The following is a 26,570-nucleotide window of genomic DNA, read 5'->3' on the forward strand; positions in this document are numbered from 1 at the left end:
AATAAGCTTTTGCAACTGTGTGCCTCCAGGTCGTGCTGACGCTGTGTTTTAGACTATTACAGGTCACATACTGCAGGTCTGATAACACTTTGTTGTGGGATCTGTTTTGAAGTGCGTCAGATGTTGACCGTACACACGGTCGTGTCCTTCTACTTCTATAGAAAAATCTGATGGATTCACAGCTGGGAAACCGATTTTACGCACTGGTTTGAGGTCTTCTGAACCAACCATTCTTTCCCCACCCACCCCAAATGAAACATGTTCCAAGTTGCGTTTTTGATTTATTTTGTATAAAAAAAAGGTACAATTTACATTACTTTTATAAAAAGTTTCAGCATAATTAAGTACAACATTACACTTTTGCAGAAGTTTCAAATTCCTGCAACTATACAAGATAAACTCCCGATAAGAGTTCACATGGTTTCATTCTTTCATTCTTAACTTTTTTTTTTTTTTCCTTTTTAAACAACGTCCAGTCCTTCATGTGCCAACAATTCTGACAAGACAAGACTAAACTTTTTACAGTAACTAACCAAGTTGTCTTTTCTATTCACGTTCCCACCTCCGCAAAAAAGCGAAGAACAAGGAGAGGGACAGGGGTGAGGGGGGCGGGGGGGAATAATCCTTGTGACAATAATCTCGTTTTTCCTCCCACTGTCGGGAATATAGCGCGCCTTCCGTTTCCAGAAAGGACCCACAAATAAAAAAGTCTTAAGTTAAATAATGAAGTGTCCAAACAGAAAACACATCACATAAGATTGTCCCATAATAAGCAAAAGTCTCTTGATTTCAGCGTCAGAAGAAAAAAAAAAAAAAAAAAAATCCAGGCCTGGAGGACAGAGGTTGGAGAGGGGAAAGTCCTGCTCCCCAGGTCCTGTGTGTGTGTGTGTGTGTGTGTGTGTGTGTGTGTGTGTGTGTGTGTGTGTGTGTGTGTGTGTGTGTGTGTGTGTGTGTGAGAGTGAGTATGTGTTTTGCGTCTTGACCAAACACCTGCAAAAGATTGAGAAAGAGAGGCGTGTTTAGAAAATGCAAACAGGGCAGAGATCCGGACAGACTGGCGCCAGGGAGGAAGCCGCAGTTTTTAACATTTAACCAAACACTCCCAATACTAAGCAAACCCTGCGCTCCAGATGTACACACACAGAGAGAGAAGGGGGGCACACACGCACGTTTCGCACAACTTCAGCCTACAATCTGGGGAAGAATCAGCGTAATTGCAGCTCAGCTGGCGCCTACCCACTTCTTGTACCAATTATGTGCAGACATCATAGTAGCAGTAATCCAAACAGCCATTATTTTTCCTGTTGCAGATGCTCTTCATTATAGACACAAGAGGGTATAATACAACCCTGACGACAGCTACTTATATACAGTAACCCAAGCAGCCTGGAGCGAATATCCTCCATTCCAGAAAACTCCAATGCAAAATTTGTGCCAGCAAAAATGTTTTAAAAACACTGATCAGTCACTTAATTATTCAACCTTCCTGACACATTACAGTTCTGAAGGAGTCACATGATGTGATCTTTTTGTCCGAGATACGGCTCTGCTTTTTTTTTTTTTTTTTTTTTTTTTTTTTTTTTTAAAGGCTCTGCTACAATGATTAAAAAAATCATATATGGTAGAATTTGGATTAAAGTCAAGCCAAGTGTCCGCGTCCGGTCATAACTGCCGCCCCCCAGCGATGCAGCGCATTCTCATGCAAAACATATTGGGACCATTAGAGCAACGTGAGACGTCAACCACATTAGCAGGAAACAAATGGATTGGTAAATGGTAATTCTAGCCCATTCTGCTCCAGCAGACTGGGAGACAGGCTGTAGCGGAGCCTAAAAGCCCTGGACAGAATGCAGCAGCAGACATGAGGACAGCCTACTTACCGCTTTAACGATGCAGAGTCCGGCTGTCATCTGTCATCAGCTCTGATGGCAACTCCGGGGACTGAAAACAAACAAACGGACCAAATGTTATTTCTTTACACAGCATCCGATCGAGGTGTCTGGCGTTGCACAGTGTTATGTAGGTCGAATCGCTTCCTCATCTCATTCTGTACAAAAGAAAAAAAAAACAAAGAAAAAAAAACATGCCATTTTCTTTTCCAACAAGCCATTTTGTGCGAGTTACGCATAGGCTACAAAGGCGCACTGTCTACGCGCACAAATAATACAAAAATATATATACATACATCTTCCACAACACACCAGACTGCCGTTTCCCAATCAGGAATCTGGTTTAGCTACAGTGTAATTACCTGTAATGACAAGATGCTGATATCTGTGTTGAGGGTGGTCAGAGGGGTCCTGGATGGAGCCTGCCCCGGCCGCGCAGGGTGATGCAGGCTGGTTAGTGCGACACTGGAGTCCAGCGCAATCTGCAGGTCCAGGATGTAGTCGATGACATGCTGCAGGATTTCCATCTTGCTGACGTTCTTGTTCTGGGGGATGCTGGGCACCAGCTCCTTCAGCTTGGAGTAGCAGTCGTTCATGTTGTACAGCAGGCTGAGCGGGTCATCCACCGGGGTCTTGCTCCGAGAGATTCCCAAGGAGTGCTCTGATAAATTCGCGTTGGTTTTCCGGAAGGACCGCACGGGGCTTATTGCTTTCATTTTTGTCAGTGTTAAGTTAGGCGAGAGGGCTTGAGTGTGTCGATGTCTTGCTTCTTTAAGGTCCTTGTTTTTTTTGTTTTTTTTTTGCCAGACGATCAGCGATCAGACTGGATTACCAAGCTGTCAGTGTGGTTTATATAGGCAGCAGGCTGGGCATGCGAAACAGGCGGGTCAAACGCACTGATTGGTCGAGAAAACCGTGTCACTCCACGCCTTTTAGCTCTACTATTGGCTCTTCATGTTAAAATCCCTCCCCTTCTCCGCCGTGTTACCAGTGGCAACGCATGTTGGAGGCGGAACACAGAGGGCGCTTCAGCAGCTCCGGTGGGCAATTTGGAAAATTAAGCTCTTACCTGTTTCTGATCAAGAAATTAATGATTCGCATGGCTGTCAATTGACTATGGGCATGGTGTGAGCACGCGCCAAATACCTTTTGCCTACACGATTTAAATTTGATCTTTTTGGCAAAGATCAAGTAGAAATGCATTTGGAAAAATGTAGCCTACTTGCAATTATTATTCAGAATATAATTTATTTAGGCTACGTGTACGACAGTGCAAGAGTTTATGTCTTAATAACTTAGCCTATTTTACAAACAGAACTATTTAATATTGTCAGCCATCACTCATTCTGCTACATTTAGTTGACGGGGTTGGAGGTGTAGAGCAGTGATGATATCAGGCGCGTGTGATGATTCTTAATTCACTCCAGCCCGGACCGGTGTGAAGGCACGTTACTGATAATAAACTGAGAGGGAAATGTTTGAGTGGCCAACAGCATGAGAAAAATCAAGCCTGTGGATCTATTTGAGCTTAGCCTATGTGGTAATGCTTGTCCGAAATATATGATATATAGCCTATATATATATTTAGCAATTTGACGCACTTTAGGGTTGTCTATTCTTTATTCGCCGTCACCAGCAGTGTCTCAGATTTACCACAGTGAAGTGTATTCAGTGTGATCTATCACAATGTTAATGGTGTGAAAAAAAAGAATAAATGTTCAGGAGTTGAAGGACAACTTTAATGCATTGTTGTTCACAGTTCAGCCTTATACACACCTTAAACACATCTAACAATGGCAGTAATGTAAGCTTTTGTCTAGCCTACTCCATGTGTAGTTTTACCCAACGCAGCCGTATGTAGGCTCTCCCTTATGTTTGTAAGTGGCTGTGCGTATAAATGCATCAGTTAAGGTCCCGAGCACTTCAGTGTTAATTGTCACCTGTGTATGTTGTGTGTCAAAGTTAATTTAGTCATGGCCTACAAATGTGGCTTTCATATCTGAGCACGTGAAGAGGTGATGAACTACTATTGGCACTTAAATGTTTTCTGAATGAGCCATTTGTTTGTAGGAATTACACGCTCCATTCTTCAGCTGGAGGGGGGCTGTGTGATGCTGCACTAACTAATTGCCCCCAGGGGCAGTTGTGGACTGTTATGATGTGCTCAATGTTTTTTCTTTGTGGATTACATTTCCTCGATACAAATAAAATCAGTGTTTTTTTTTTTTTAAAGGGCGAGGAGAGGGTCACTGTTAACATTCGGGATGGAGAGAGACTTGAAAGAGGAAAAGATGATTATTTTGATGTTTTAAAAAAAATGATTTCATGTTGTTTTTTTTTTTTTTTTTGTAGGACAATTGATCTGAAAGACACAAACAAGGAAATCCTAAAAGCCGAAGTAATCCTAATGGACAAAAGGAGACGCAGTTTGGAGTGCACATCCTGCAGAGAGGCAGGTAGGAGCTTTATAAAAAAAAAAAAGCAAGCTGTTCGTCCCTATATCATTGTGAGCAGCAGAGATGGTGAAGAGAATGAAAGTTGCTCTAAACTAGCCTATATTATAATCTATACAATGATGATTTTGCGTCCTAGTCGCAGCAAATGTCATTGAAATATTTTACGGTGTTTTACAAAAATCCAGCAAAACACCATCTGTGTCATTGTTTTTACGCGCGCCTTCTATTCGCCAGGCACGGACAGCTTCTCCTTCAGCTGTCTGGCGCTCCTGTTTAATGCATTTTTAATATAACTCCTGCAGTCTGTGTCCACATCTGGTGCAATAGGATTTTTCCATTTTCTCCCCGTCTTTCTTTCGCTCCCACAGCTGTGTAGGCTACATATCGCACGGTGCCCCTGACTGATGACTGACAGGTAAGGTGATAAATTGGCGCAAGAGCACGTCGGTGCAAAGCCGAGCGAACCTCCACCTCCAGCTGCTGCAGCAGCAGCCTCTCCTCTACCTCTCGTCTTCCCTGTTTCTCTTTTCCTCCTTCTCTTCCCTCTCTCGCTCCGTCTTTGGAGCAGACTCTCTGGCGCCGGCGCCGTGACGTCACCCCATTCACAGCAGCCCTCGAGCCAGCCCTCGCGGCGCCGCTGAGGCGGTTTCCATGGAGACGGGGTTTCGGGGTTGTCAATCAGAGGTGGTTCTCAGCTGATCAACCCGGGGGCCGGGCCGGGGAAGTTTTGGCACAGGGTCGCTGCGGGTTTCTTCTTCGGTGGTGGCCGGCCACATTTTGGCTACTGTAGGCCTACACATGCGATAGGCCCTCCTTGTAGCCTACTTAACTTACAATTCAGAGGAAAATTAGGCTATATTTTTCACCCCATTACAGAAATAGTTCTTGTTACTTCACAGATACCTAAAATATGATGATCTCATAAAATATAATGCCGAACAATATAGCCTACACTTGTTAAACTACTTACACCTACTTACACCTTCATGCATCAGTAATAATCTATTAATTTAATATGTATCCTCATAGTAGGCTAGCTCTAACACTCACATGGACCTTCAGTGGATTATGGAGAGTGTCATTTTTAATGTAAGACTTTTACTTGTAGACTAATTGAGTATTCATACATGGCAGTATTGCTACTTGTAAAGGATCGGAATGCTTCCTCCACCAATGAAAGACACAAATTCCTTACTTTTATTAATGTCATAGCCTAATCTTTACTTTATGGTGCCAAATTAATGGCATGTTATTTTTTGTTTTCTGAAATTAAACCATTAAAATAAATGTGTCTTTAGCCCTGTCAGTCAGTTTGGGTTTGAGAATGAGTCTTTATTAAGATTCAAGATTGACAGAGAAACGTGGAAGACATATCATTAAGGTGTATGTCTATCTCAGGGAAAAAAAAGTTTCAACTTAGTTTTCAAAGGGTTGAAAATTGAGAAAAGGGTTAATTAGCCTAAATTATCTAAACTTTGGCTCCAAGAACATTGACCTTTTATGGTGAAGCTGAAGCTGTAGCCTACTGTATACGTGTTTACTCCACTTGTTTATTAAGGGAGGACTCGATCAGACATGTTGTAGATTATAGGCTACACTATACGGTGAGCTATTTGTTTCCAGATGTTTCAGTATTATGACCTCAGTTAAACTTGACCATCTATGCTGTCAAAGTTCATGAATGGCAAGTACATGTACAGTGAGGAAAATAAGTATTTGAACACCCTGCTATTTTGCAAGTTCTCCCACTTAGAAATCATGGAGGGGTCTGAAATTGTCATCGTAGGTGCATGTCCACTGTGAGAGACATAATCTAAAAAAAAAAAATCCAGAAATCACAATATATGATTTTAACTATTTATTTGTATGATACAGCTGCAAATAAGTATTTGAATACCTGTCTATCAGCTAGAATTCTGACCCTCAAAGACCTGTTAGTCTGCCTTTAAAATGTCCACCTCCACTCCATTTATTATCCTAAATTAGATGCACCTATTTGAGGTCGTTAGCTGCATAAAGACACCTGTCCACCCCATACAATCAGTAAGAATCCATCTACTAACATGGCCAAGACCAAAGAGCTGTCCAAAGACACTAGAGACAAAATAATACACCTCCACAAGGCTGGAAAGGGCTACGGGGAAATCGCCAAGCAGCTTGGTGAAAAAAGGTCCACTGTTGGAGCAATCATTAGAAAATGGAAGAAGCTAAACATGACTGTCAATCTCCCTCGGACTGGGGCTCCATGCAAGATCTCACCTCGTGGGGTCTCAATGATCCTAAGAAAGGTGAGAAATCAGCCCAGAACTACACGGGAGGAGCTGGTCAATGACCTGAAAAGATCTGGGACCACCGTTTCCAAGGTTACTGTTGGTAATACACTAAGACGTCATGGTTTGAAATCATGCATGGCACGGAAGGTTCCCCTGCTTAAACCAGCACATGTCAAGGCCCGTCTTAAGTTTGCCAATGACCATTTGGATGATCCAGAGGAGTCATGGGAGAAAGTCATGTGGTCAGATGAGACCAAAATAGAACTTTTTGGTCATAATTCCACTAACCGTGTTTGGAGGAAGAAGAATGATGAGTACCATCCCCAGAACACTATCCCTACTGTGAAGCATGGGGGTGGTAGCATCATGCTTTGGGGGTGTTTTTCTGCACATGGGACAGGGCGACTGCACTGTATTAAGGAGAGGATGACCGGGGCCATGTATTGCAAGATTTTGGGGAACAACCTCCTTCCCTCAGTTAGAGCATTGAAGGTGGGTCGAGGCTGGGTCTTCCAACATGACAATGACCCAAAGCACACAGCCAGGATAACCAAGGAGTGGCTCTGTAAGAAGCATATCAAGGTTCTGGCGTGGTCTAGCCAGTCTCCCGACCTAAAGCCAATAGAGAATCTTTGGAGGGAGCTCAAACTCCGTGTTTCTCAGCGACAGCCCAGAAACCTGACTGATCTAGAGAAGATCTGTGGAGGAGTGGGCCAAAATCCCTCCTGCAGTGTGTGCAAAGCTGGTGAAAAACTACAGGAAACGTTTGACCTCTGTACTTGCAAACAAAGGCTACTGTACCAAATATTAACATTGATTTTCTCAAGTGTTCAAATACTTATTTGCAGCTGTATCATACAAATAAATAAATGGATTTTTTTTTTTAGATTATGTCTCTCACAGTGGACATGCACCTACGATGACAATTTCAGACCCCTCCATGATTTCTAAGTGGGAGAACTTGCAAAATAGCAGGGTGTTCAAATACTTATTTTCCTCACTGTATTTATAAGCCTAACAAACTACAGGGGCGAGAAGCTGAAAAAAAACACACAGCCACACTTTTCCCATGCAGTCCATGCATAAGTAAAGAGCTACAAGTCACATTTTACAAGTTTTTTTTTTGCCCCTCCAAGTCTCAAAGGCATTCCTCATTCGCAGTGAACAAATACAAGCCTCCGTGCCCCCCCGGTCACCATTAGTTTGGGTTAAGGAGATAAGGTTTAAAGACAACAAAGCGGAGCTGCCAACCGGCTGAAGAGCGCCGCGCAGCCCCGGCGTCGGACTGTCTGCGCTCCGGTCAACTTGTTGATCCTCCGCCCTACAGCTGCACTTCACACATTCTTCCAGCAAATATTAGGCTGCTTTGCAAATCAAAACTTTTTTTTTTTTATGACAGAAAATACTAAGAAACTAACTTTTTGCGTGACCTGTCCTAAAGTTAAACTCCACATGACAGGATAATAAAATAAGACTAACCCCATACGCCTCAAAATGCTGATGTGAAACATTTACTGTAGGAAACAAGGTACCAGACGAATAATATTAGTACGAACCGTACAGATTTAAAAAAAAAAAAAAAAAAAAAGTGGGATTAATTGTCGCATTGAACGCGCTGAGAGCAAACACCGTCAGTTCTAAAGCTGTCGAGTCGACTTGTTTTTCACTTCATTTGAACTCACTGCTTTGATTTAGACTTTTTATTTGCCAACCCTGCTGTACAAACCGCGTACTTTTACACAAAATACATTGAATTCCGCCTGTTAAACAGTCCGTGTCCTTCGAAGTAACAACAGCCGAGTACCGCAATTCACTGGTTTACTCTCCACCGTCCAAAAGTACTGAAAAGTCTCGGTCTTCTTCGCCGGGGTGCCACGCGCCTGTCGCGTGGAGGAGTGGACACATCAAATAGTGGCGCAGTGGCTCTTGTAGCAGCGTCGACCCTATGGGGCGTGGTCTCCTGATGTACACCCCCCAAACAGCAGTGATGTGGTGTCACCGGGAGTAAACGCAAAAAGGGGGGTGTGTGAACTGTGATCTCCACTGGGTGAACATGCAGCTGAAATACCTCCAACAAAATCTGACTTTACATTACATTCATTGGTGTTAAAGTTCTTGCAATGCAGTCTGCTGCTAAAACTAAAATTATTTTCATGATCTATTAATCAGCCAATCCGTTTTTTGATTAATCGGGTCATTTTTGTGTCTATATCTCGTAGAATAGTGCAATAAAAAAGACAATTATAATGTCCTAGAGCCCAAGATTGTATCTTCAGATTCCTTGTTTAATCGAAACAATGCTCCAAAATCCAAAGATATTTAGTTTACTATCATAGACATACAAATTACTAATTACTAACCTATGAGAAGCTGTAACCAGAGAATGTTTGACACAAACTAACTGATTATCAAAATAGTCGCTGATTCATTTTCTGTTGATCGACTTACTGATTATTCGACTACACCTTTCAGCTCTGCTGCAGTCACACACAAAAAAGTCTGAAAGTTATGCAAACTGAGTTTAGCAGTCAGTCAACATTTGTCATTTTGTTAGTGTGAAATAATGAAGTTCAGATCTCTGCAGGTAGTCCGAGTGTTATTGGACACATTTTATGATCATGATCATTAAAAGCTCTCAGTAACAACCACAATCACAAATTCAGCACAAGTTCATCTGTTTGGAACGCGTTTTTTGTCAAGGTAGAAAGTAGCTCTGATTCAATCAGTCTTTGGCCATGACTAAATTTCATCTGGTCGGTCACTGTCTTCCTCCCTGTCCACCTACTGCCTCTCTTCAGTCTCTACTGTTGTCCAGATGGGACTCTCTTTGCTCTCTGAGCAACAGCCATCGAGGCCTGGCTCTACTGTAAAGTCTACTGAGAGGCTGCAGCAGGCACACGGGCGGGCAGGAAGCACTGGGAGAGATGGATGAATGGATGGGAAAGATGAGGTGGCCAGATTGGACCGGGAGACAAAGGCACCATGGCTGCCCGAGTGCCTTCCAGGCTGGTTGTTGAGTGGCCACTCCAAGCCTCCCTGGAGGCTGGCCCTCCTCTGCCCCGCACACACCACTCCTCCACAACACACAGCTGGCTGCAGGGGACGAGACAGGAGGGAAAGAATGGAGGTGGACAGCTGAGCATGGAAAGATATATATATAATGCTATACCCCATATAGCATTATATATAATGTATAACTACATCTAATGTAAACAGCTATACCCCGTATAATGTAGACAACTCAAACAACTAGTCATCCAAAGTTGTCAAAAGTCTACTCTTTTTACGTTACAGTTAAACCACTCGGATCTTTTGGCCAGTGTGACAACCACCAACCAGTTGGCAGTGTGGAAAAGTTGGCTGCAGTTTAACTTTTGGGCAATATTGCCCGTTGGCATACAATCACACGCTAACATTGCTATGTCGCCCACCTATCACGGCGGCACAGCTGTCACTGCAGCTAGCAGTCTGTACCCCAGTAATCAGATATCTGCATATCTCCACTTTCACACAGGGAGTTTGACAGTGTGGTTTCTAGTCGAAGGCACTGTCAGAAGATGATTGTTGAAATCAGATTTGTTTTGATGCAGCAGGGAGAAAACCGTGGAGTCTTTTCTGTCACAGAGTTATGTTGCAGAAAATTATCAACATTAGCATTTGGTGCTAATGACCACTGAGTCAGTTACTGCATGGATGTGACAGGTGCAGTAACAATATAATGTCACTTTACTGGACCTTTCCTTGTCATCTCTTACAGAAGCTTCAGTGAGTAAATGAAGGACATTGGTGTCGTTTCAATCCCAGTATGCAGGCGCTCAGGTTCCTCTATTCCAAGGGGAATTGAGAATGTATATGAGACCTGAAACTAGCTTCTGATACCACCTTGGCCTGAGACTTCTTGGATTCTGTGGTAACACCGTTTTGTGCGTGTGTGTGTGTGTGTGTGTGTGTGTGTGTGTGTGTGTGTGTGTGTGTGTGTGTGTGTGCATCTTGAAGACGGTGTGCGTCAAACGGTCCACTCGGAGGTTACATTTCATTTCAGGGAGCTTCACAATTGCAAATGTCATTGATCACTGCCCTTTCACAGTTTTTGAATTCAAGACCAAAACAAAGAGTGAATATAAATATGATGCAATTAAAAGTTCATTCTTGACCGTTGAACCGTTAGACAAAACCATCTCACCACAAGGTTGCTATTCTTGAGCTTTCGATCGTATCTTCCTCAGCAGACTTCAGTTCAATAATGACCAAAATGGACGAGAAATACATAAAGTGCTCTGAAAATGTGGACATTTGTATGTCCGCAATTCCATAGACTGGCTCAACAGATGTACATGTCCCACCCCTTCCACTAACGTATCTATCTATTTTGCAAAGGCCCCCATTGCTGCATCTGGGGATTAGTGCTGTCCAGGACAGTTGTGATTGGTTTATAGAACTACAAACAAGCCATAGTGTTTTTTAGATAAGTGGTAGACCATACTCCAGTGCTGACACATCGCTGTGGTGATAGGTCTGGCAATGCAAGACTAACAATTCCATGACAACCGGGAAAACTTCATTGGCCGAGGAAAATCATGCGTGATGGCTCTGGAACAGTCAACTATGCTAGCAAGCTAACGTTAAATTTGTCAGGTTAGCAACAGTTAAACCTGGCAGTTCCTGAGTGTGATTATTTAGTGATATTGTGCAGTCCTACCCCCCTGTTTTAATTTAGTGATGCATGATCCTCTTAGTAGGCTCTTATGTTATAATTAGGCTAAGTTTTAATTTATGAAGGGCCTTAAATTATAGCCTGGTTGACACCAGGGTGGTTTCAGAGCAAATCTCAAATTTGCCGGAAGTTCGTCAGGGTTTTCCCAGGCTACTTAAATTACTGTTCAGGTCCTGATCCTCAACCAGTGCAGACAGAACAGAGCAGGAACATTAAGAGGAAAACATTTAGGTCTGAGCTCTCCAACTCAGCAGAACTCGGTTTCCTTCTGCTGTACAGTATCTCTTTACTGCAGCAGAGCCCACTTCCTTATAACTCTAAAGCCTCTGACCACAGTCATCTCGCTCTTACTCAATCTTTATCTATTTATACAGCACAGAGGGAAGAGAGAGTTAATGTAGGCAACGCAGTCCTTTCTGTGAAAGCAGAGAAGCAGTCGTGTCTGATTCATTGCTCCGTCCTATGCCATCGCTGACCACCCATGCTTGTGTTGTTTCCACTGAGGTAAATTATGTGTCTGGTGTTTGGAGAAAGGCTGCACCATAGGCTATAAGCTGCTAGGTGCTGCCATAACAAATCATATTCTGGTGTAATATGGGGGCTGGAGAGGAGTGCGCACACATTCATAACTCCTCAAGATATTTTTTAACAAGATAAAAAAAAACAAAAAACTATAGTTTCTTTTTTTCTGCTTTTGTATCTATGCTAAAAGAGTATGTCAAAATCCCACAAGCATTTTCTGATCATTTTGCAGAAATCTTCCATCCACACGGCCATGCCAAAATGTTAGAAAAAAACTTAAATCTATTCTATTCTAAGCCAACAGCTTAACACCATCACTGCCAAGATGCTTTCCACTGTCTTTGAAGCATTATTTATTGTTTACAGAGCAAGTGTGAAAAATGTAGTGCACCAGAAAGTTTAGATTTTTTTCAACTGTGGCTGTGTCCGAAGTAGTTCGCTCAATCTCTCATTCACTATTTTGCCATTATTTAATAGGCAATTCTTTAGAAAAATACAGGACAGGGCCGTAGCCAGGATTTTAGAAATACTCAGGTCATGAGTCAAAGTCCCCCCTAGGGCACCCCCATCAGGCAAAATATTGTCTTTAGTAATTGTTTAAATCATTTGAATTTATTATATTTTGTGCAAACTTTATTTAAATGGAGCAGATTTTCAAATAAAATCTTCAAAGTCTTCGCACACCAGAAAGTCATATGTTTATTTATTTACAATGTTTAGACCTGAAACATTGTAAATAAAGTGGGTATAAGTTCCTCTGGAAATCAACAAGGCACCACAACTAAACTTAAATTCAAACAACTGTCTCAGAAGTTTGTCTCTGGAATTAGTACCAGATTACATAGCTCTTTCCAGGAAACTTCCCAGGAAATTATGGACCAATAAAATAAGATAATAGTTTTGTTTTCCAACATTCAATGCGCTCTCCGTACTGCCAGGAATACAATTCTGGAGGAGAAATACTGGATCTTTTATTTATAATGTTGATCTAAAAGTAGTGTCAAATTTTAAGCTGCAATATTTTTTATATCAACGATGGATCAAATGACTATCTGTAAATGAAAGGGGTCACGCGACAAACCAACTGGACTACTGGACTACTGGACTACTGCAACTCACTTCTCCTCGGCATTAGCTCTACCTTCGTCAACTATCTACGACTCCAACTGGTCCAGAACGCAGCTGCCCCACTCATCACCTGCACCAAATCCTGACACCACATCACTCCAGTCCTAAAACAACTGCACTGGTTTCCCATCTCCCACCGGATCACCTACAAAATCCTGGTCCTCACCTACATCTGGCCCCCTCATACCTCACTGACCTCCTCTCCCCTACCAACCCTCACGGTCCCTCAGATCCACCTCAGCCGCTCTCCTCTCCATCCACAAGTCTAACCTCCGCAGTTTTGGGGACAGAGCCTTCTCCAGGGCAGCTCCCAGGCTCTGGAACTCCCTCCCCCCAAGAGATCCGCACCTCTGAGTCCCTCACCGTCTTCCAGTCCCGCCTCAAGACCCATCTCTTCACCTCTGCCTATCCATAGCCCCACGCCCCCCTCCCTTTTCATCTGTGCCTGAATCTTGTTTTGTTCTGTTCTGTTTTGTTCTGTTTTCTACCTTGCCCTGTAAAGGGACTTTGAGTCCTTGAAAAGCGCTATACAAATTCAGTTTATTATTATTATTATTAGATAGCTATCTCCAAACCCCACAGTTTTCTCAGCTTTGCAGAGTCTCTTAACTCACTGTTTTGGTTTTACGGCCCACATTTTTGCTGTTTTGCTTCACTCTCAGGTTCTCATTGCGTCATTTTTGTTCACAGCAGGCAGCTGTTTTGAATAGAAAAATTCAAAAAAAAAACACCCGAATTCCCAGAAAAGACATGGCCTCACTGTCCCCAGTGTTGGCTACGGTGCTGATAGGGGACTATGTAGGCTAGTGTGTCGGTTGGCAAAATTCAAAATTCTTTAATTTGGACACTACTTTGTTTCATTGTCTACATTTGCCTTTTTCCCCTGCCTGTGCAATGCATGATGTAGTTAGCTCTTGATTGTACTTTGCATGAAGTGGGATAATAGTGGATGGTGCTCTATAATTCTCAGTAGACATATGGATAACACTAGAAAATGGTTAATACATTATATAGTGAGCTATATGGTGAATAGTGAGGGATTTCAGACCCAACATGGGATCATATGACAATCATCCATCAGTATTTCCCTACATTCATACTACAGTGTGACACTTTTTATTTCCAGACTTGTGCACTTTTAAGAGACTTTTTAATAAACAGTGGTCAAAAGGTTGCCCCGATTGTTGCAGACGTGGCAGAGCATGGGTCGCTCTGTTTCAAAGAGCTGCTGAAGATGTCTTTTCGTCCCTCACATGCAGATTTGCTGCTGTAAGCACGTTGAAGTGGTCAGGTGGATCATTGAGACCTAGTGCTTTTAACTGACCACAACAACAAAGGTTCTCACGGCCTTAATCCTCTTTGGCTCTTATCTCCCACCCCTCCTCACCCGCCACCCATCTCATTGGCTCACGCAGGATCAGACCCTACCAGCACAGACTTTCTCATGCCTTTCTCTTTTGGCATGCTCTTAATATCCCTATTACTTTCTCTTTCTCTTTCCTCTTAGATTATCTGCCTTGTGCCATCATCATTTTCTCTGTTTGTCTTTTTTTTGTTGTCTCAATTTCTTTTCTGCCTCTCTCACTTCTACCAGTTTGATCTGTTCTTTCCCACCAAGGGCATCTGGGTCTTAAAGGACCCTCTCCACATTTTGACTAACAAAAGCTGAGTCACTTTTGAAATGAAGAGCAGAGTCTTTGAACGACACTTGTTAAGCCCCATTTGAAGAGAAGCTTCAGTCTCTTATCAACAATAGCTTCAGCCCTGTGTGCGGACTATGATCAAGCATAAGGCGGTTCATTCAGGATGGTGGGAAAATAAGCAGCAGTGGGAGAGGAAAAAAAAGCATTTGAATAACAACTTTCATCAGCTGTGGCATCTTTAAATCTTTGTGATGTAATTATATTAAATCCTCAAAACCTGCTGTTTCATATTGCCACCAGTTTTTACTTCCCCGCTATTTCAAGCTCCACCACAATTAGTCGCAGCCAACACAGGTTAATGTGGCCATTTACTTTGATATCCGTAGAATGAATCAACCTTTAAAGGCTATTAGTGTTATTAAAAATGCCCCAGAGGGAGCAGCTATGGCTCGTGTATTTCCAGCGTCTGTGTATGTGTTGCAGTTAGCTTTAGATTATTGGGACTTATTGGAGTAACAAGCTAATGGAATTAAGGTGCTGGATTTCATGCGCCCGTTGCCAAGATTCAGCATTAAAAGGATGTGTGCTGAATAAATAGTGATTTAAGTAGATGAGATTCCGACACGGGAGAGATTCGCTTGTCAGAGCAGCATTGTTTGCTTGGCTCCTGAGCCAATGAAACTGTTAAGTGTGCTGCTGGCCACGTATAGATGGATGGATGGATGGATGGATGGATGGATGGATTCAGAGAGCGGCTTTCTCTTCTTAAAGTGCATTTTTAGAAGATGAAGTTGATAAACTCTTCAAATGCTGAAAGCAAAGAAACTTTCCTAGTTTATGCGTGAAGCTATTCTCAAAAGAACTGTTGGAAGCACACCTAAAGACACCGACACCCTCTTGATGAAGAAGCAAGGATTTCTATACACATCTATATTTGCCAGCTAATTACGTACATGAAAAGCAGAATCAAAATGAAATCCAAATATTTACCAAAATAAACTCATGTTTTGTTTCATTTCTCCGTCAGCGGTGCCAGAACAGAGTCCTCTCCATTACAGATAATTCATCTGATGTTTGTGTTTGTTGGTGGATTAGCTGGGAGGCGTTGCTGTTGGCCCAGGCTGTAAAACACTCTCATCTGTATTTTAATGGACTATGAAGCAGTGGGAGGATGTGGCTCTGTGCCACAATTTCACAGTGAAAGAGGGGATCGTATGTAGCAGGTAATCTATTTGTGAGAGTGTTTTATCCGTATAAATAGAATTAGTGGATGGTTTGACGACACATTAAAAAGGCAACACTGAGTGTGTGTACACGTGTGCCTCCGTGCTCGAGTCGCCATATTGATCGACCCTAATTGGGATTTCTGAGCAAAATGTTTGTTTGCCAAAATGCTGAGGATGTGAGGTAAAATAAAAAATAATGAAATGCAGTGGTGTGAAATGAGAGTGCACACAGACTTGAAGTGGGACTGGATTCACCAAATACACATGGCATGAAATCAACGCTGAAAGAGACAGCTGTATGCAGATGCATGTATGAAGTAAGTAAGATGGAGGTGATCTTGTCAGGTAGTATGATAGTGTCTTTTCACACAAGTGGCTATACGTTTGATTTATATGTTCAATCATCCCCGCCAGTTTCCTGTTAAGATAAAGAAGTTGGTCACAGAACCTGCAGGTGCTTTATTTTGTACATTTTGCAGCAAATGTTTGAAAGTTGAAAGCAAAATGACAGCATGCATGCGTCACACACAGGCACGCATGCACATACAGATACAAACACAGAGCTTGCAGATGGTGGGGTCTCTCTAACCCGGCTCTTTGTAGTCCTTTCTCAGTGTGAGTAGAGGAGGAAAAGGCTTGTCTTTTATCAGGCGCTGAAAGCAGTAGTGTTGACATTGGGATGGCACCTAATTAGGTTAGGCCCAGCACAGCATGCATGGTTAACTAGGCTGGCCTAGGCCTCGGGCTCCACAGATCCCAAGGTGAATACCACACTACAACTGAGGAATGATACTTTTAACATTATCTATCTTCTAAAAATATTACCAAAAGAAATACACACAGCCGTAGTTATTTTCCCTCTCCCTCTACAATTAGCAGGTAAAACTCTTGGAGCTGGCAGAGTTTGATAAATATGCAGGCAACATTCTGTCCAGGGAGGGGGGATTTAAACAAAAGCCAAATTTTTTCTATCAGAGTTACAGTTCCCATTATGTTTTATAAAGCAATCTAATGGATTAATAACACTGCTCACATCTTGTTAACATTAGGATTTTGACATGTTTCCTAAAGCAAGAGGTCAGAGGGCAGAAGATTAAGGGGCAAAAATGAAGTGACCTGTCATAAAAGAAAACTACAATTTATTACAACTTGGGGTTTATTTTTGGAGCTCCGGCCATTCATTCTCAGTTATAATAACACTATACTCACAATAGTAATTGTAACTCAGATCTTAGAATGGGGCAATATTGTTAAATGGAGGTCCAACGGGGCAAGAACCATAAGCAAAGGGGAGATAAGACTTATTACCGGAGCCCCGGAAATTAAATTGTAATTATAATAAACCCTAGTTTTCCTTTGTTGCCGAATGCATTCCTAGTAAGCATGGATTTGGGGCTCAGTCCTTGTCGCACCGGCTGGGTGTTCTGTTCCGACCCATGGCCCTTTTCTGTATGTCATCCCCCTCTCTCTCCCACTTTCCTGACTTAATCTGTCCTATAAATAAAGAAAATAAAAGCCAAAAAAGAATCTTGAAAAAAAATAAAATGGAAATGCATATTTGTAAATAGAAATAGTCAGTGGTTTAGTCCACTGACTAAAGGACCAAGTGGGACAGAGGAAGGCTGACAGAAGCTCTGTTTGGGTTTAGTTTCACAGTCCTCTTACTTCCCCCAAGGGGCTTCACTTTGTACCATCATTAACAGTTTCCTAGTGTGGAATCCCCTTCTCTGATTCCATTTCCGCTTTATTGCCAGTTTGGCCTCATTGAAGTGAGATGGTCAAGCTGGAAAGGGGATGTGAGCTGAAAAAGAGGATGTAGACTGGGAGTATCCAATCGTTATGTTGACAGGTGACACTGATGATTAATTAAAAGAAATGACATTTTGACTGATTGCTGTGTTAATATATAGATGTAATATATCTTAGTGTTGATTTGGATGGAGATGTACATGTGTATTGTAAGACTGGCAACAGAACATTTTGGCCACTTAAGGTCACGTTAGCTCTTCACAGGTGTCAGGGAATCAAATGAGATCATTTGAATGTCTGAGCGGGGGTAAAGGGAGGAGAGGAGTGTCTGGGCCACTTATAAAGAAAGACAGAAGGAGAGAACAGCAAGAGGAGGAGGAGGAGGAGGGAGAGGAAAAGGAAGAGAACGGGAGGGTAGGAGAAGGAGGGGGTGTCCGGTCAGGCTCAAGCCCGCCGTCTTTGAGAGAGAAGAGGGGAAAGACACAGGGAGAAAGAGGGGGGAAAAAAAGAAAGGAGACTGCTTTGCAAGCCACCCGTCTTCATTACCACGTCAATCTGAAGAGAGAGAGATAGAGAAGGAGAAACAGGCCGGCCAGGGCCCAGCAGTGGGGCCGGATCCATATGGTGCTGCCGGCTCTGGAATGAATAGTGAATGGAGCGGCTGGGTGCTGGGCTGCTGGAATCTGCCTCCAAGCCTTTGTGAACAGGATGACCAAAGACAAGAGGGAGCTCTGCAGATGGCCCGGGCTATAAATAGGTAGCTAGTCTATCTCCGTGCTGTCACTCTTCTTGTCTATCTGCCTCCCAGCTTCCCCTCACCCCACCCCACATGCTGCCAGGCCCCTGGACACCACTAAACCCCAGGAAATAAAAGCCTAGGGTTGCATGCGTCTATGATATCGCCACCAGGCTGAGAATCTGAGTCACACTCTCTTTTTTTTTTCAACCAACCCCTGTCTTCAAACATTTATCATTCAGATTTGTTACAGATACAGCAGAGGTATGGGACTCAGTGTGTGTGTTTGAAAGCATGTCAGTGTGGCCTGCAGGGAGGGAGAGTTGCTAAGTTGCTCAAACACAAGCCGAGGAAGGCAGGGAGATTGAGCAGTTGTGTTTTCAGTCCAAACTTCTCGCAGATGGACTTTAAAGTGAGTGATAAATCCGTGTCCAGATTGAGGGTCCTTTTGTCATTAAACTAAGCCTTAGCACTGCTGTCCATCTGGCTCTGTGTGTATGTGCATGTTTGTAGTGTATCTTGTGTCTTTGTGCGTAGACACTAGACATGATCCAGTAGCGGGAAGAGAACTACAAGCCTTCCTTTTTAAAGTGTTGCTGACTGTAGCACACTGTAAGCTAGCCTTCTGCTCTTACTTTGCATGCACTTTATTTTTCACACACACACACACACACACACACACACACACACACACACACACACACACACACACACACACACACTCTTAACTCCCAGTTCTTGTAAACACAACTCGAGGCCAGCGTGTGCTTCGTCTGTAACAGCCCCAGACTCTGAGGTGCCCAATCTTTGAGCCAACACCAAAGATAATTGTTAGGAGTGATGGAGCTCAGAACCAGACCTTTGGAGACATAGTGGAAGATGACGTGTGTGTGTGTGTGTGTGTGTGTGTGTGTGTGTGTGTGTGTGTGTGTGTGTGTGTGTGTGTGTGTGTGTGTGTGTGTGTGTGTGTGTGTGTGTGTATGTGTGTGTGTGTTGGAGGAGTGACCCACTAGTAAACAGAGTGAAGCAAGTGGCCTGGATGACTTACGTCTGGACCACACAGAGTAAAATTCATCAGTCAGGCTGGTGCTGCGTAAAAGCTGTAGGCATTGTAGACGAGACTCTGTGGTGCCAGAGAGAGAGAGAGAGACACAGACAGACAGACAGACAGACAGACAGACAGACAGACAGACAGAGCTCATTCCAAATTTACCAGGTTTCTGTACCATCCAATACATTGTGATGTTCCAAGTTTTATTGTTTGGTCCAGTTGGAATTACATACCAGCTGCTGCTTCTGTGTGTGTGTGTGTGTGTGTGTGTGTGTGTGTGTGTGTGTGTGTGTGTGTAATGACGGTACGCTCTAAACACCCATCTGACATGTAATGGCTCTCTTGTGGTGAAAGCAGCCAGGTGTTCACCGCAGGCGACATCACCGGGTCAGCCACAGATGTGATGCACCGGCTCGGCTTGATGACATCATCGCCCCACTTCTCATTCACAGACTTGTTTGGGCCGACCACGCAGCTTGTGTGTGTGTGTGTGTGTCTGTGTGTGTGTGTGTGCACACTGGGAAAAATATCTTCAGCTATTAAAGAATATTAAAATCGTATTTTTTCCCAGAACAAATAAAAACTATCTTCCAAAAGCTAATTAGCACATCATTTCAGTTGTTTCCAATACGTATTAAATTGTTTCAAGATTTTATCGAGGTCAAGTAATATCTTGAACATATTTTAACCCATTTTGACGTGAAACTGCTTTGGAAGCAATTACCTCTAACAGCGGGTATTATTCTGTATCTAAATGAAAGCAAGCTTCTAAGATGGAATATGAGAATAAATGGCTTGTGAGGCCTGTGTTTTTTTGGGAGAAAACTCTTTAAAAGCTCTTCCCAGTAGAGGCCCTCCATCTGTTTAAACTCCAGCAGACACTTTGTATCTCTATCTTTACTCCTAGAAGACGATACAGAGCAGAGACAGATGAATTTCAGCAACTTATCTGGCCAAACAGTCAGATATGCTGCCGTGAAAATAAAAAATACAGTGTTTATCAGCTGGAGTGAGTTTTTTGTTTTGGTGTGTGGCAACAGTCACTATCCATCACAGTGGTGTTGTGTTGTGTCACAGCAACCCAGAGGTTGTTAAGTGTCTGAGTCTATGGCTGTGGTGTTCATCCCTGAGAATTATCAAGCGTGTTCTACGCCGATGAACTTAAAAATATCTGCATTGTGGCGCCATGACATCACAAACGCTCTATTTGGATGGGAATTAGGTCATGTAACTACAACATACTCTGTCATTAGTAGGGCACAGTGTCATTATATTACATGAGTTATTACAAAGCTAAAAAAAAAACACATTATTCTCCTGCTTTGACCTCTTCTGCTGGTGTTGTCTCTCAGGCCCTGTTCAGACCTGGCATAAACATGCGTCTTGGGTGATCCAATCACAAGTGGACGGCTGTAAGTATGTCTATTCACACCTGGCATTAAAATGTGTCTCCACATGCGTCTTAAGTGACCACTTGTGATCGGATGTCACTTTCCAGCTCTATATGCAAATAAATGCATACATCATTTCTGTTTACAAAGACCAAATGAGATGGGGTTTTTTTTGTTATTGTTTTTGTTTTAAGATAATTTTTGGAACACCTCCCTAGGGAGGCGCCCAGGGGGCATCCTTACCAGATGCCCGAACCACCTCAACTTATTATTATTATTGTTTTTGTTTTAAGATAATTTTTTGGGCATTTTGAGCCTTTATTTTTGACAGGACAGCTGAAGAAATGAAAGGGGAGATAGAGGGGGAATGACATGCAGCAAAGGGCCACAGGTTGGAGTCGAACCCCGGGCCCGCTGCATCGAGGAGTGAACCTCTATCTATGGGCGCCCGCTCCACCAACTGAGCTATCCAGGCGCCCTGATGTCTTTAACCGTCGGGAGGCAGCAATGCAATTCCTGTGCTTGGTCTGCTAGAAAGTAAAAGAAGAAGAAGAAATAAAAACCTTGTCCCAGGCAAACCAAATCGCCCAAGATGTTTGACGCAAGGGCTTTACGAAATTTTCAGACGTCGTGAACAAAGTCAGCTTAAGCAATTTGAGAATGCTTACGGAGAGGACACATTCTTGTACACAAAGAACGTGGCCACGTGCGGCTCAGACCAGCTCAGAATGTGATCGGATCTCATTGCATCCTCAATGAGTCTTGGGTGCATTCACACCTGTACTTTGAGCTGTCAACTTGTGGTCCAAGACACATCTTAATGCCAGGTCTGAACAGGGCCCATGTTTGTTTATATCTGTCCATCTGTCTGCTAAAAACGTCAACTTGCAGTTGGCAAGGGTGCAGTCTCTCTTTGCCGGACCCTCCTCCAAAGCGCGCTTGAGGAGGGTCTGGCTACTCCAGATAGCATTCGGGGATGGGAGGAAAACGTGCTCTGGCTTATTGGCAGTTCTTTAAACCAATCACAATCGTCTTGGGCGGTAGCACCGAAGAAAAGCTGCGGTGCCGCTGCAAAATAGGCTCGGAAGGAACCTGTTTTGGTGGAACATGTGTACGTTTGAAAGTTGCTTTAGTCGTACAATAGAAAACTCAAATTGGACAGATAATCTAGCTAGCTGTCTGGATTTACCTCGCAGAGATCTGAGAAAAGGTTAACCATAGTCCTCATAAATTGATCGGAGTTTAAAATGGCAACACAAAGGAAGCCCAAGGCAACGGATATCTGGCCTAAATGAGTGAAATCCGGCAGCTTTTCTGGCGGCAACGGAGCAATCCCAGAAGTGGAACGTCAAGGATATAGACTAGCAAGGGTGTGATTCAGCTCACCTCCGTGCTGTTCAGGCTTTATGACGTTAAGGGACTTAGTACGTTTAGACCAAAGCAAACAGGAGACCACCAAAGTGGGAGTGATGAAGAAGATAGGGGGTTGTGAGAAGCGGGACAGATGGGGCAGGGATCAAGGCTCTGCGTTTCTCTGTCCGTCTGCCTCTCTGCCACTCTGCCACTCTCTTTGACTTGTCTTCTGCTTTTTGGTTCAGGTCTTTTTAGCCATTATGCAGCGCCAGATGACAACCAGCCTGCCAGCCTGTAAGTCTCTCTCATTATGACCACAGATGTCTTCTCACCACTTATCTTAAACTGGTATTATATTACTTTTTCTATGATATTACGACATTCTATGTCGATGTCTATTCTATGACATTGTTTGTTTGTTTTTTTGCACAATACTTTGGGCATAAAAGATTTCACCCAGCAGAGCTTAATCTGGCAACCTGCCGTTCCCATGACCCCCCCCTCCTCACCACCACCACCGACACATAGAAAGCACCAGAAAATGACAGATAGTGAGACAGAAGTTGTTTTTGTCTTTTCCTTTTTCTCCCTCGCTTCCGCATATGGTCATCCGTTCTGCCTGTCTATCTGTCTGTCTGTCATTACAGTAAATCAGAGGGCTCTTTGGCTTTATCCGAGCGTCCTTCTGGCTGGGACGGCTGCAGCAGATGTTGGAGCCTGGGACAAAATGGATTTCCCCCCACTGAGAGCAGCTTTTCTTGCCCTCCTTAATGGAGGCTCCTTGAAATGCTAATGCCCCACCATTAGTATAGCGGTGGTCTAGCATAGTGATGGTGGGAAAAAAAGGAAAGACCGCGATCCCGACTTAAAAACCTTTTGTCGCTGAACAACCCCTGGAAAACATACTTTGCTGATCCAGACAGACAAGCATCTAATAGAGGTTTGAGAAAGAGAAAGCAAGGGAGGGAGATATTTGTCACACCACAAACAAAGTTAGGGTGTGTGATGGCATCTCCTCCACTGGCCTCCTCCCCTTTCCTCCCCTGTCTTTCAGCCCCCTCCATCCCTTCCTCAAAGTTCAGCTCAAAAGGGGGATAATGATAATCAAGGATATGAATGGAGCAAAAAAAGAACCAATTTCTACTTTGCACCAAGCACTGGCATTTAAAGGATCAGATGGCGATTCCAAAATTACGAGGCTTAACTCGTTGAAAACATTTGATGATCAGCCGCTGCTTGCTGTTATCGGAGGAATCAAACAGCGAAAAAGCAAAGCTGCTTTGCTGAACAGCATGTACCACATGTTTTCACTCCTGGAGGCATACTGCAGGTCCAGAGGAGGAGGAGGAGGACAGCAGTTGTAGGAATTTATGTTTCTGTTTTGTGTGAAGAGGTAGCTTACGAGCAGATGAAAGGGTTTGCAGGTACGAGTGTGGCAAATATTGAAGAAGCAGCTTTAACAAGCATATCAGGCTAACTTCACATTTTCATGCAAATCTGTGACTGTTATGCTATACACTGACTTCTGTGTAGCATGTCAGGCTAGAAGAGGCTTATTGCTCTTTTGCTATTTCTTGCCTAACCCCCCCTCTCTCTCACACACACACACACACACACACACACACGCACACACACACACATGCTCACAGATTTATCGCTCTGGACACTCTTGTCCCTGTCAGCAGCTGGCGGGCTGAGTCTTGTTTGAGCTTGTGTGTGGATGAATGCTTGTGCGTGTGTGTGTGTGTGTGTGTGTGTGTGTGTGTGTGTGTGTGTGTGTGTGTGTGTGTGTGTGTGTGTGTGTGTAGAGACCCAGTAAAGCCTGCTGCTCTGCTGTGCTGTGCTGGCCAGGCCATGTGGCCACTTTAAAGCTCCTTTCTGAGAGTCCTGTGAAGTTGTTAAGGAGCTCCTCTACACTGGCAGTTGGCTCTGGGAATCCCTCTGCCAGCTGTAGCCTGCACACACCCCTCTCTGCTTCACTTCCCTCTCTCTGTCTCTCATGTCCTCCCTCTCATGCTTACACTTGCTCGGTTTCTCTGTGTCTCTGTGTTTGCTCCCATCTCTGTCCTCTCTCTCTGTCTGTATTCGTTTGTCAACTGCTCTCCGTCCCTCTGTTGGTTTTTTGTGTTTTTTTTTCTTCCTCTCCCCTGTTACCCACTCTCTGTCTGTTCCTCATTCTGACCGCTGTATCTGCATAATCTATGTAGTGAAACATCATTGCGGACCTTCTGTCTCTTCTGGCACTGGTCCGGCTGCACATGTTTTCTCCTGTATACCTGCTCAGATTGCTGGAAATGCACTTTGGCAACCAACACAGAGCCACATGTGGCAATGATGGCTATTTAGAAAAAAAAAAAAAAGTCTGCAGTGAAGATAGTTACAGAAAAAAAGATGAGCTGCAGGGAATAGAGTGCGGCACTAATTCTGCAAATAATAGAGCTCAATAGATGTTTACTGTACATATTCACTGACTATAAATTGACCATAATAGTTATTGTGTCACTCTAACACTTTTGTACATGGCTCTCACACACACACACACACACACACACACACACACACACACACACACACACACACACACACACACACACACACTGTACACACAAACACTGGAAGGTTGCATCCCTCTCTGAATTTGGTTGACCTTTTATCGAGAGCAGAGAGCAGGTGCACCTGTGTCCTGTTCCCTGGCTCATACTCCCAAGGTCTGCAGTGCACATCTGCTTGAGTGCACTTGCTTGTACACAGAAGGAGGACATTTGCTTGTATTGTCATCAACTCCATTTGCGGCGGAAGTCCCTGGCTGCAGGGTTATGATGAATTGTTGAAGAAGGCCAACATCTCCAGTATCTATTCTTATATAATAATATGTATTTATTTATTTCGTGTTTTTTGAATATGACTCACAGAAATGTATCAATTGAAGGATAACCAATAGGTAATCCTTTCGTTTCAAGGGAAGTCATTGAAGTACAAAGAATATATATTGTGAAATAAGGTTATAATATGACTTAATTTTGACTTGTTCCCTGACAAATTTGGTAAAAGTAGGAAAAGATTTTAAGTTGACTGCCAGCTTAACTTGTTTTGCTTTAGGATATAGTACACGATTGAGCAACTTGTTCAGATTAAAGATTTTCATCTAATTGAGAAGTCCTGTCTAAACTAGACAGGACTTCTCTAATTATCGGCTGACAGACCAGGTTTGGAGCTCCTACCGACTGTCCTCCATCCTCCTGCCCGTTCCTCTTCCTCTTTCTACTCCTCTCCTCATCCTCTCCTCCTCCCATCCTCTTCTTTCTCCAGAGACGGCCATGCAAGCTGGCGTCCTTTCACTCCACAGATGTCTCTGTTCCTATAGGGCTCTCGCTGCGAGGAGATGTGTTGGCAATCCTGTGAAACACACCTAACACACGCGCCCAGGCACACACACACATTCGCAGACGCTCGCAGAAACACCCAAACACACGGTGTGATACTGCTGTTGTCGCTGCTGGAGTTGATGTCTGTGAAGACTCTCTCATCTTCGCTCCCTCACTCTGTTGTTCCTTCCTTTTCCTGTGTGTCTCAGTTCAAAAGACAGACAGGGAAAAGTGAAGAGAAGAATGTGTGTGTGTGTGTGTGTGTGTGTGTGTGTGTGTGTGTGTGTGTGTGTGTGTGTGTGTGTGTGTGTGTGTGTGTGTGTGTGTGTACACACAACACATCCTGTAAGACAACCTGGCGTAGCCTAGATCCGCCAGAGCTCTCAAGTTGGGTGTGAGAAGGTTGTCACCACATACCTGAGGCTGGCAGGATTAACACCTGTTATGTATGTGAGTGTCATGTATGTTTGTCAGTGAGCATCTCACTGTATTCATTGTGGAGTTTACCTTTTAGGCATTTAGCTAAGATTTTATGCAAAGAAACTTGCAACAAAGTTGACTCAGTTCATTGTTTAAACCATGGGGAGAAGATCTCTGTAGAGGCAAAAGACACTGGATACCGCTAATACTGATGATGTCTTGTGAAGTGAACTTTGGCACGTATAGTTTTTTAGTTATATTTAATCAATTTTTCCTCAAATGTGCTACGTGTGTCCGTGACGCCTGTTTAGGCTAGCATGTTGGTGTGTTTTTCTGTTTTCTTCAGTCATGTTCTCTTGTTGGCTGTACTGTTGTGTGTCTCTCTCTCTGTGTGTGTGTGTGTGTGTGTGTGTGTGTGTGTCCACAGCATGGCAGTCCATCTATGGAGTTATATTACTGCCATATCCATCTGTCTTCAGGAGAGCAGCTTCCTGTTTTCTCCCTCTCATCTCTGCCACTGCAGGAACACACAACCTGGTCTGACATCCGCTCACACACACACATGAACACGTGCACAAACACACACACACACACACACACACACACACACACACACACACACACTCATTGACGCACAAACACACATGTATATAT

The 26,570-nt window shown here is 43.5% G+C and overlaps 1 protein-coding gene across 1 annotated transcript; it reads right to left on the bottom strand.

Moving 5' to 3' along the window:
• Positions 1-268: 268 nt before the first annotated feature.
• Positions 269-2,726, bottom strand: id2a (inhibitor of DNA binding 2a). Its single transcript, XM_028566009.1, has 3 exons — positions 2,252-2,726; positions 1,881-1,941; positions 269-990 (listed from the first exon to the last, which is right to left on the bottom strand). The coding sequence occupies exons 1-2, from the start codon at positions 2,603-2,605 to the stop codon at positions 1,885-1,887; spliced, it is 411 nt and encodes a 136-aa protein (XP_028421810.1). The 5' UTR covers positions 2,606-2,726; the 3' UTR covers positions 269-990; positions 1,881-1,884.
• Between the last annotated feature and the right edge of the window lie 23,844 nt (positions 2,727-26,570).

The sequence above is a fragment of the Perca flavescens genome, chromosome 20, assembly GCF_004354835.1.
Source record: "Perca flavescens isolate YP-PL-M2 chromosome 20, PFLA_1.0, whole genome shotgun sequence".
NCBI lineage: Eukaryota > Metazoa > Chordata > Actinopteri > Perciformes > Percidae > Perca > Perca flavescens.

Excerpts from the sequence above, each read along its gene's own strand:
- id2a (XM_028566009.1), bottom strand. The coding sequence starts at position 2,605 with ATGAAAGCAATAAGCCCCGTGCGGTCCTTCCGGAAAACCAACGCGAAT. Across the intron at positions 1,942-2,251 it reads TCAGCATCTTGTCATTACAG|TCCCCGGAGTTGCCATCAGA; the intron begins GTAATTACACTG and ends GTTTGTTTTCAG.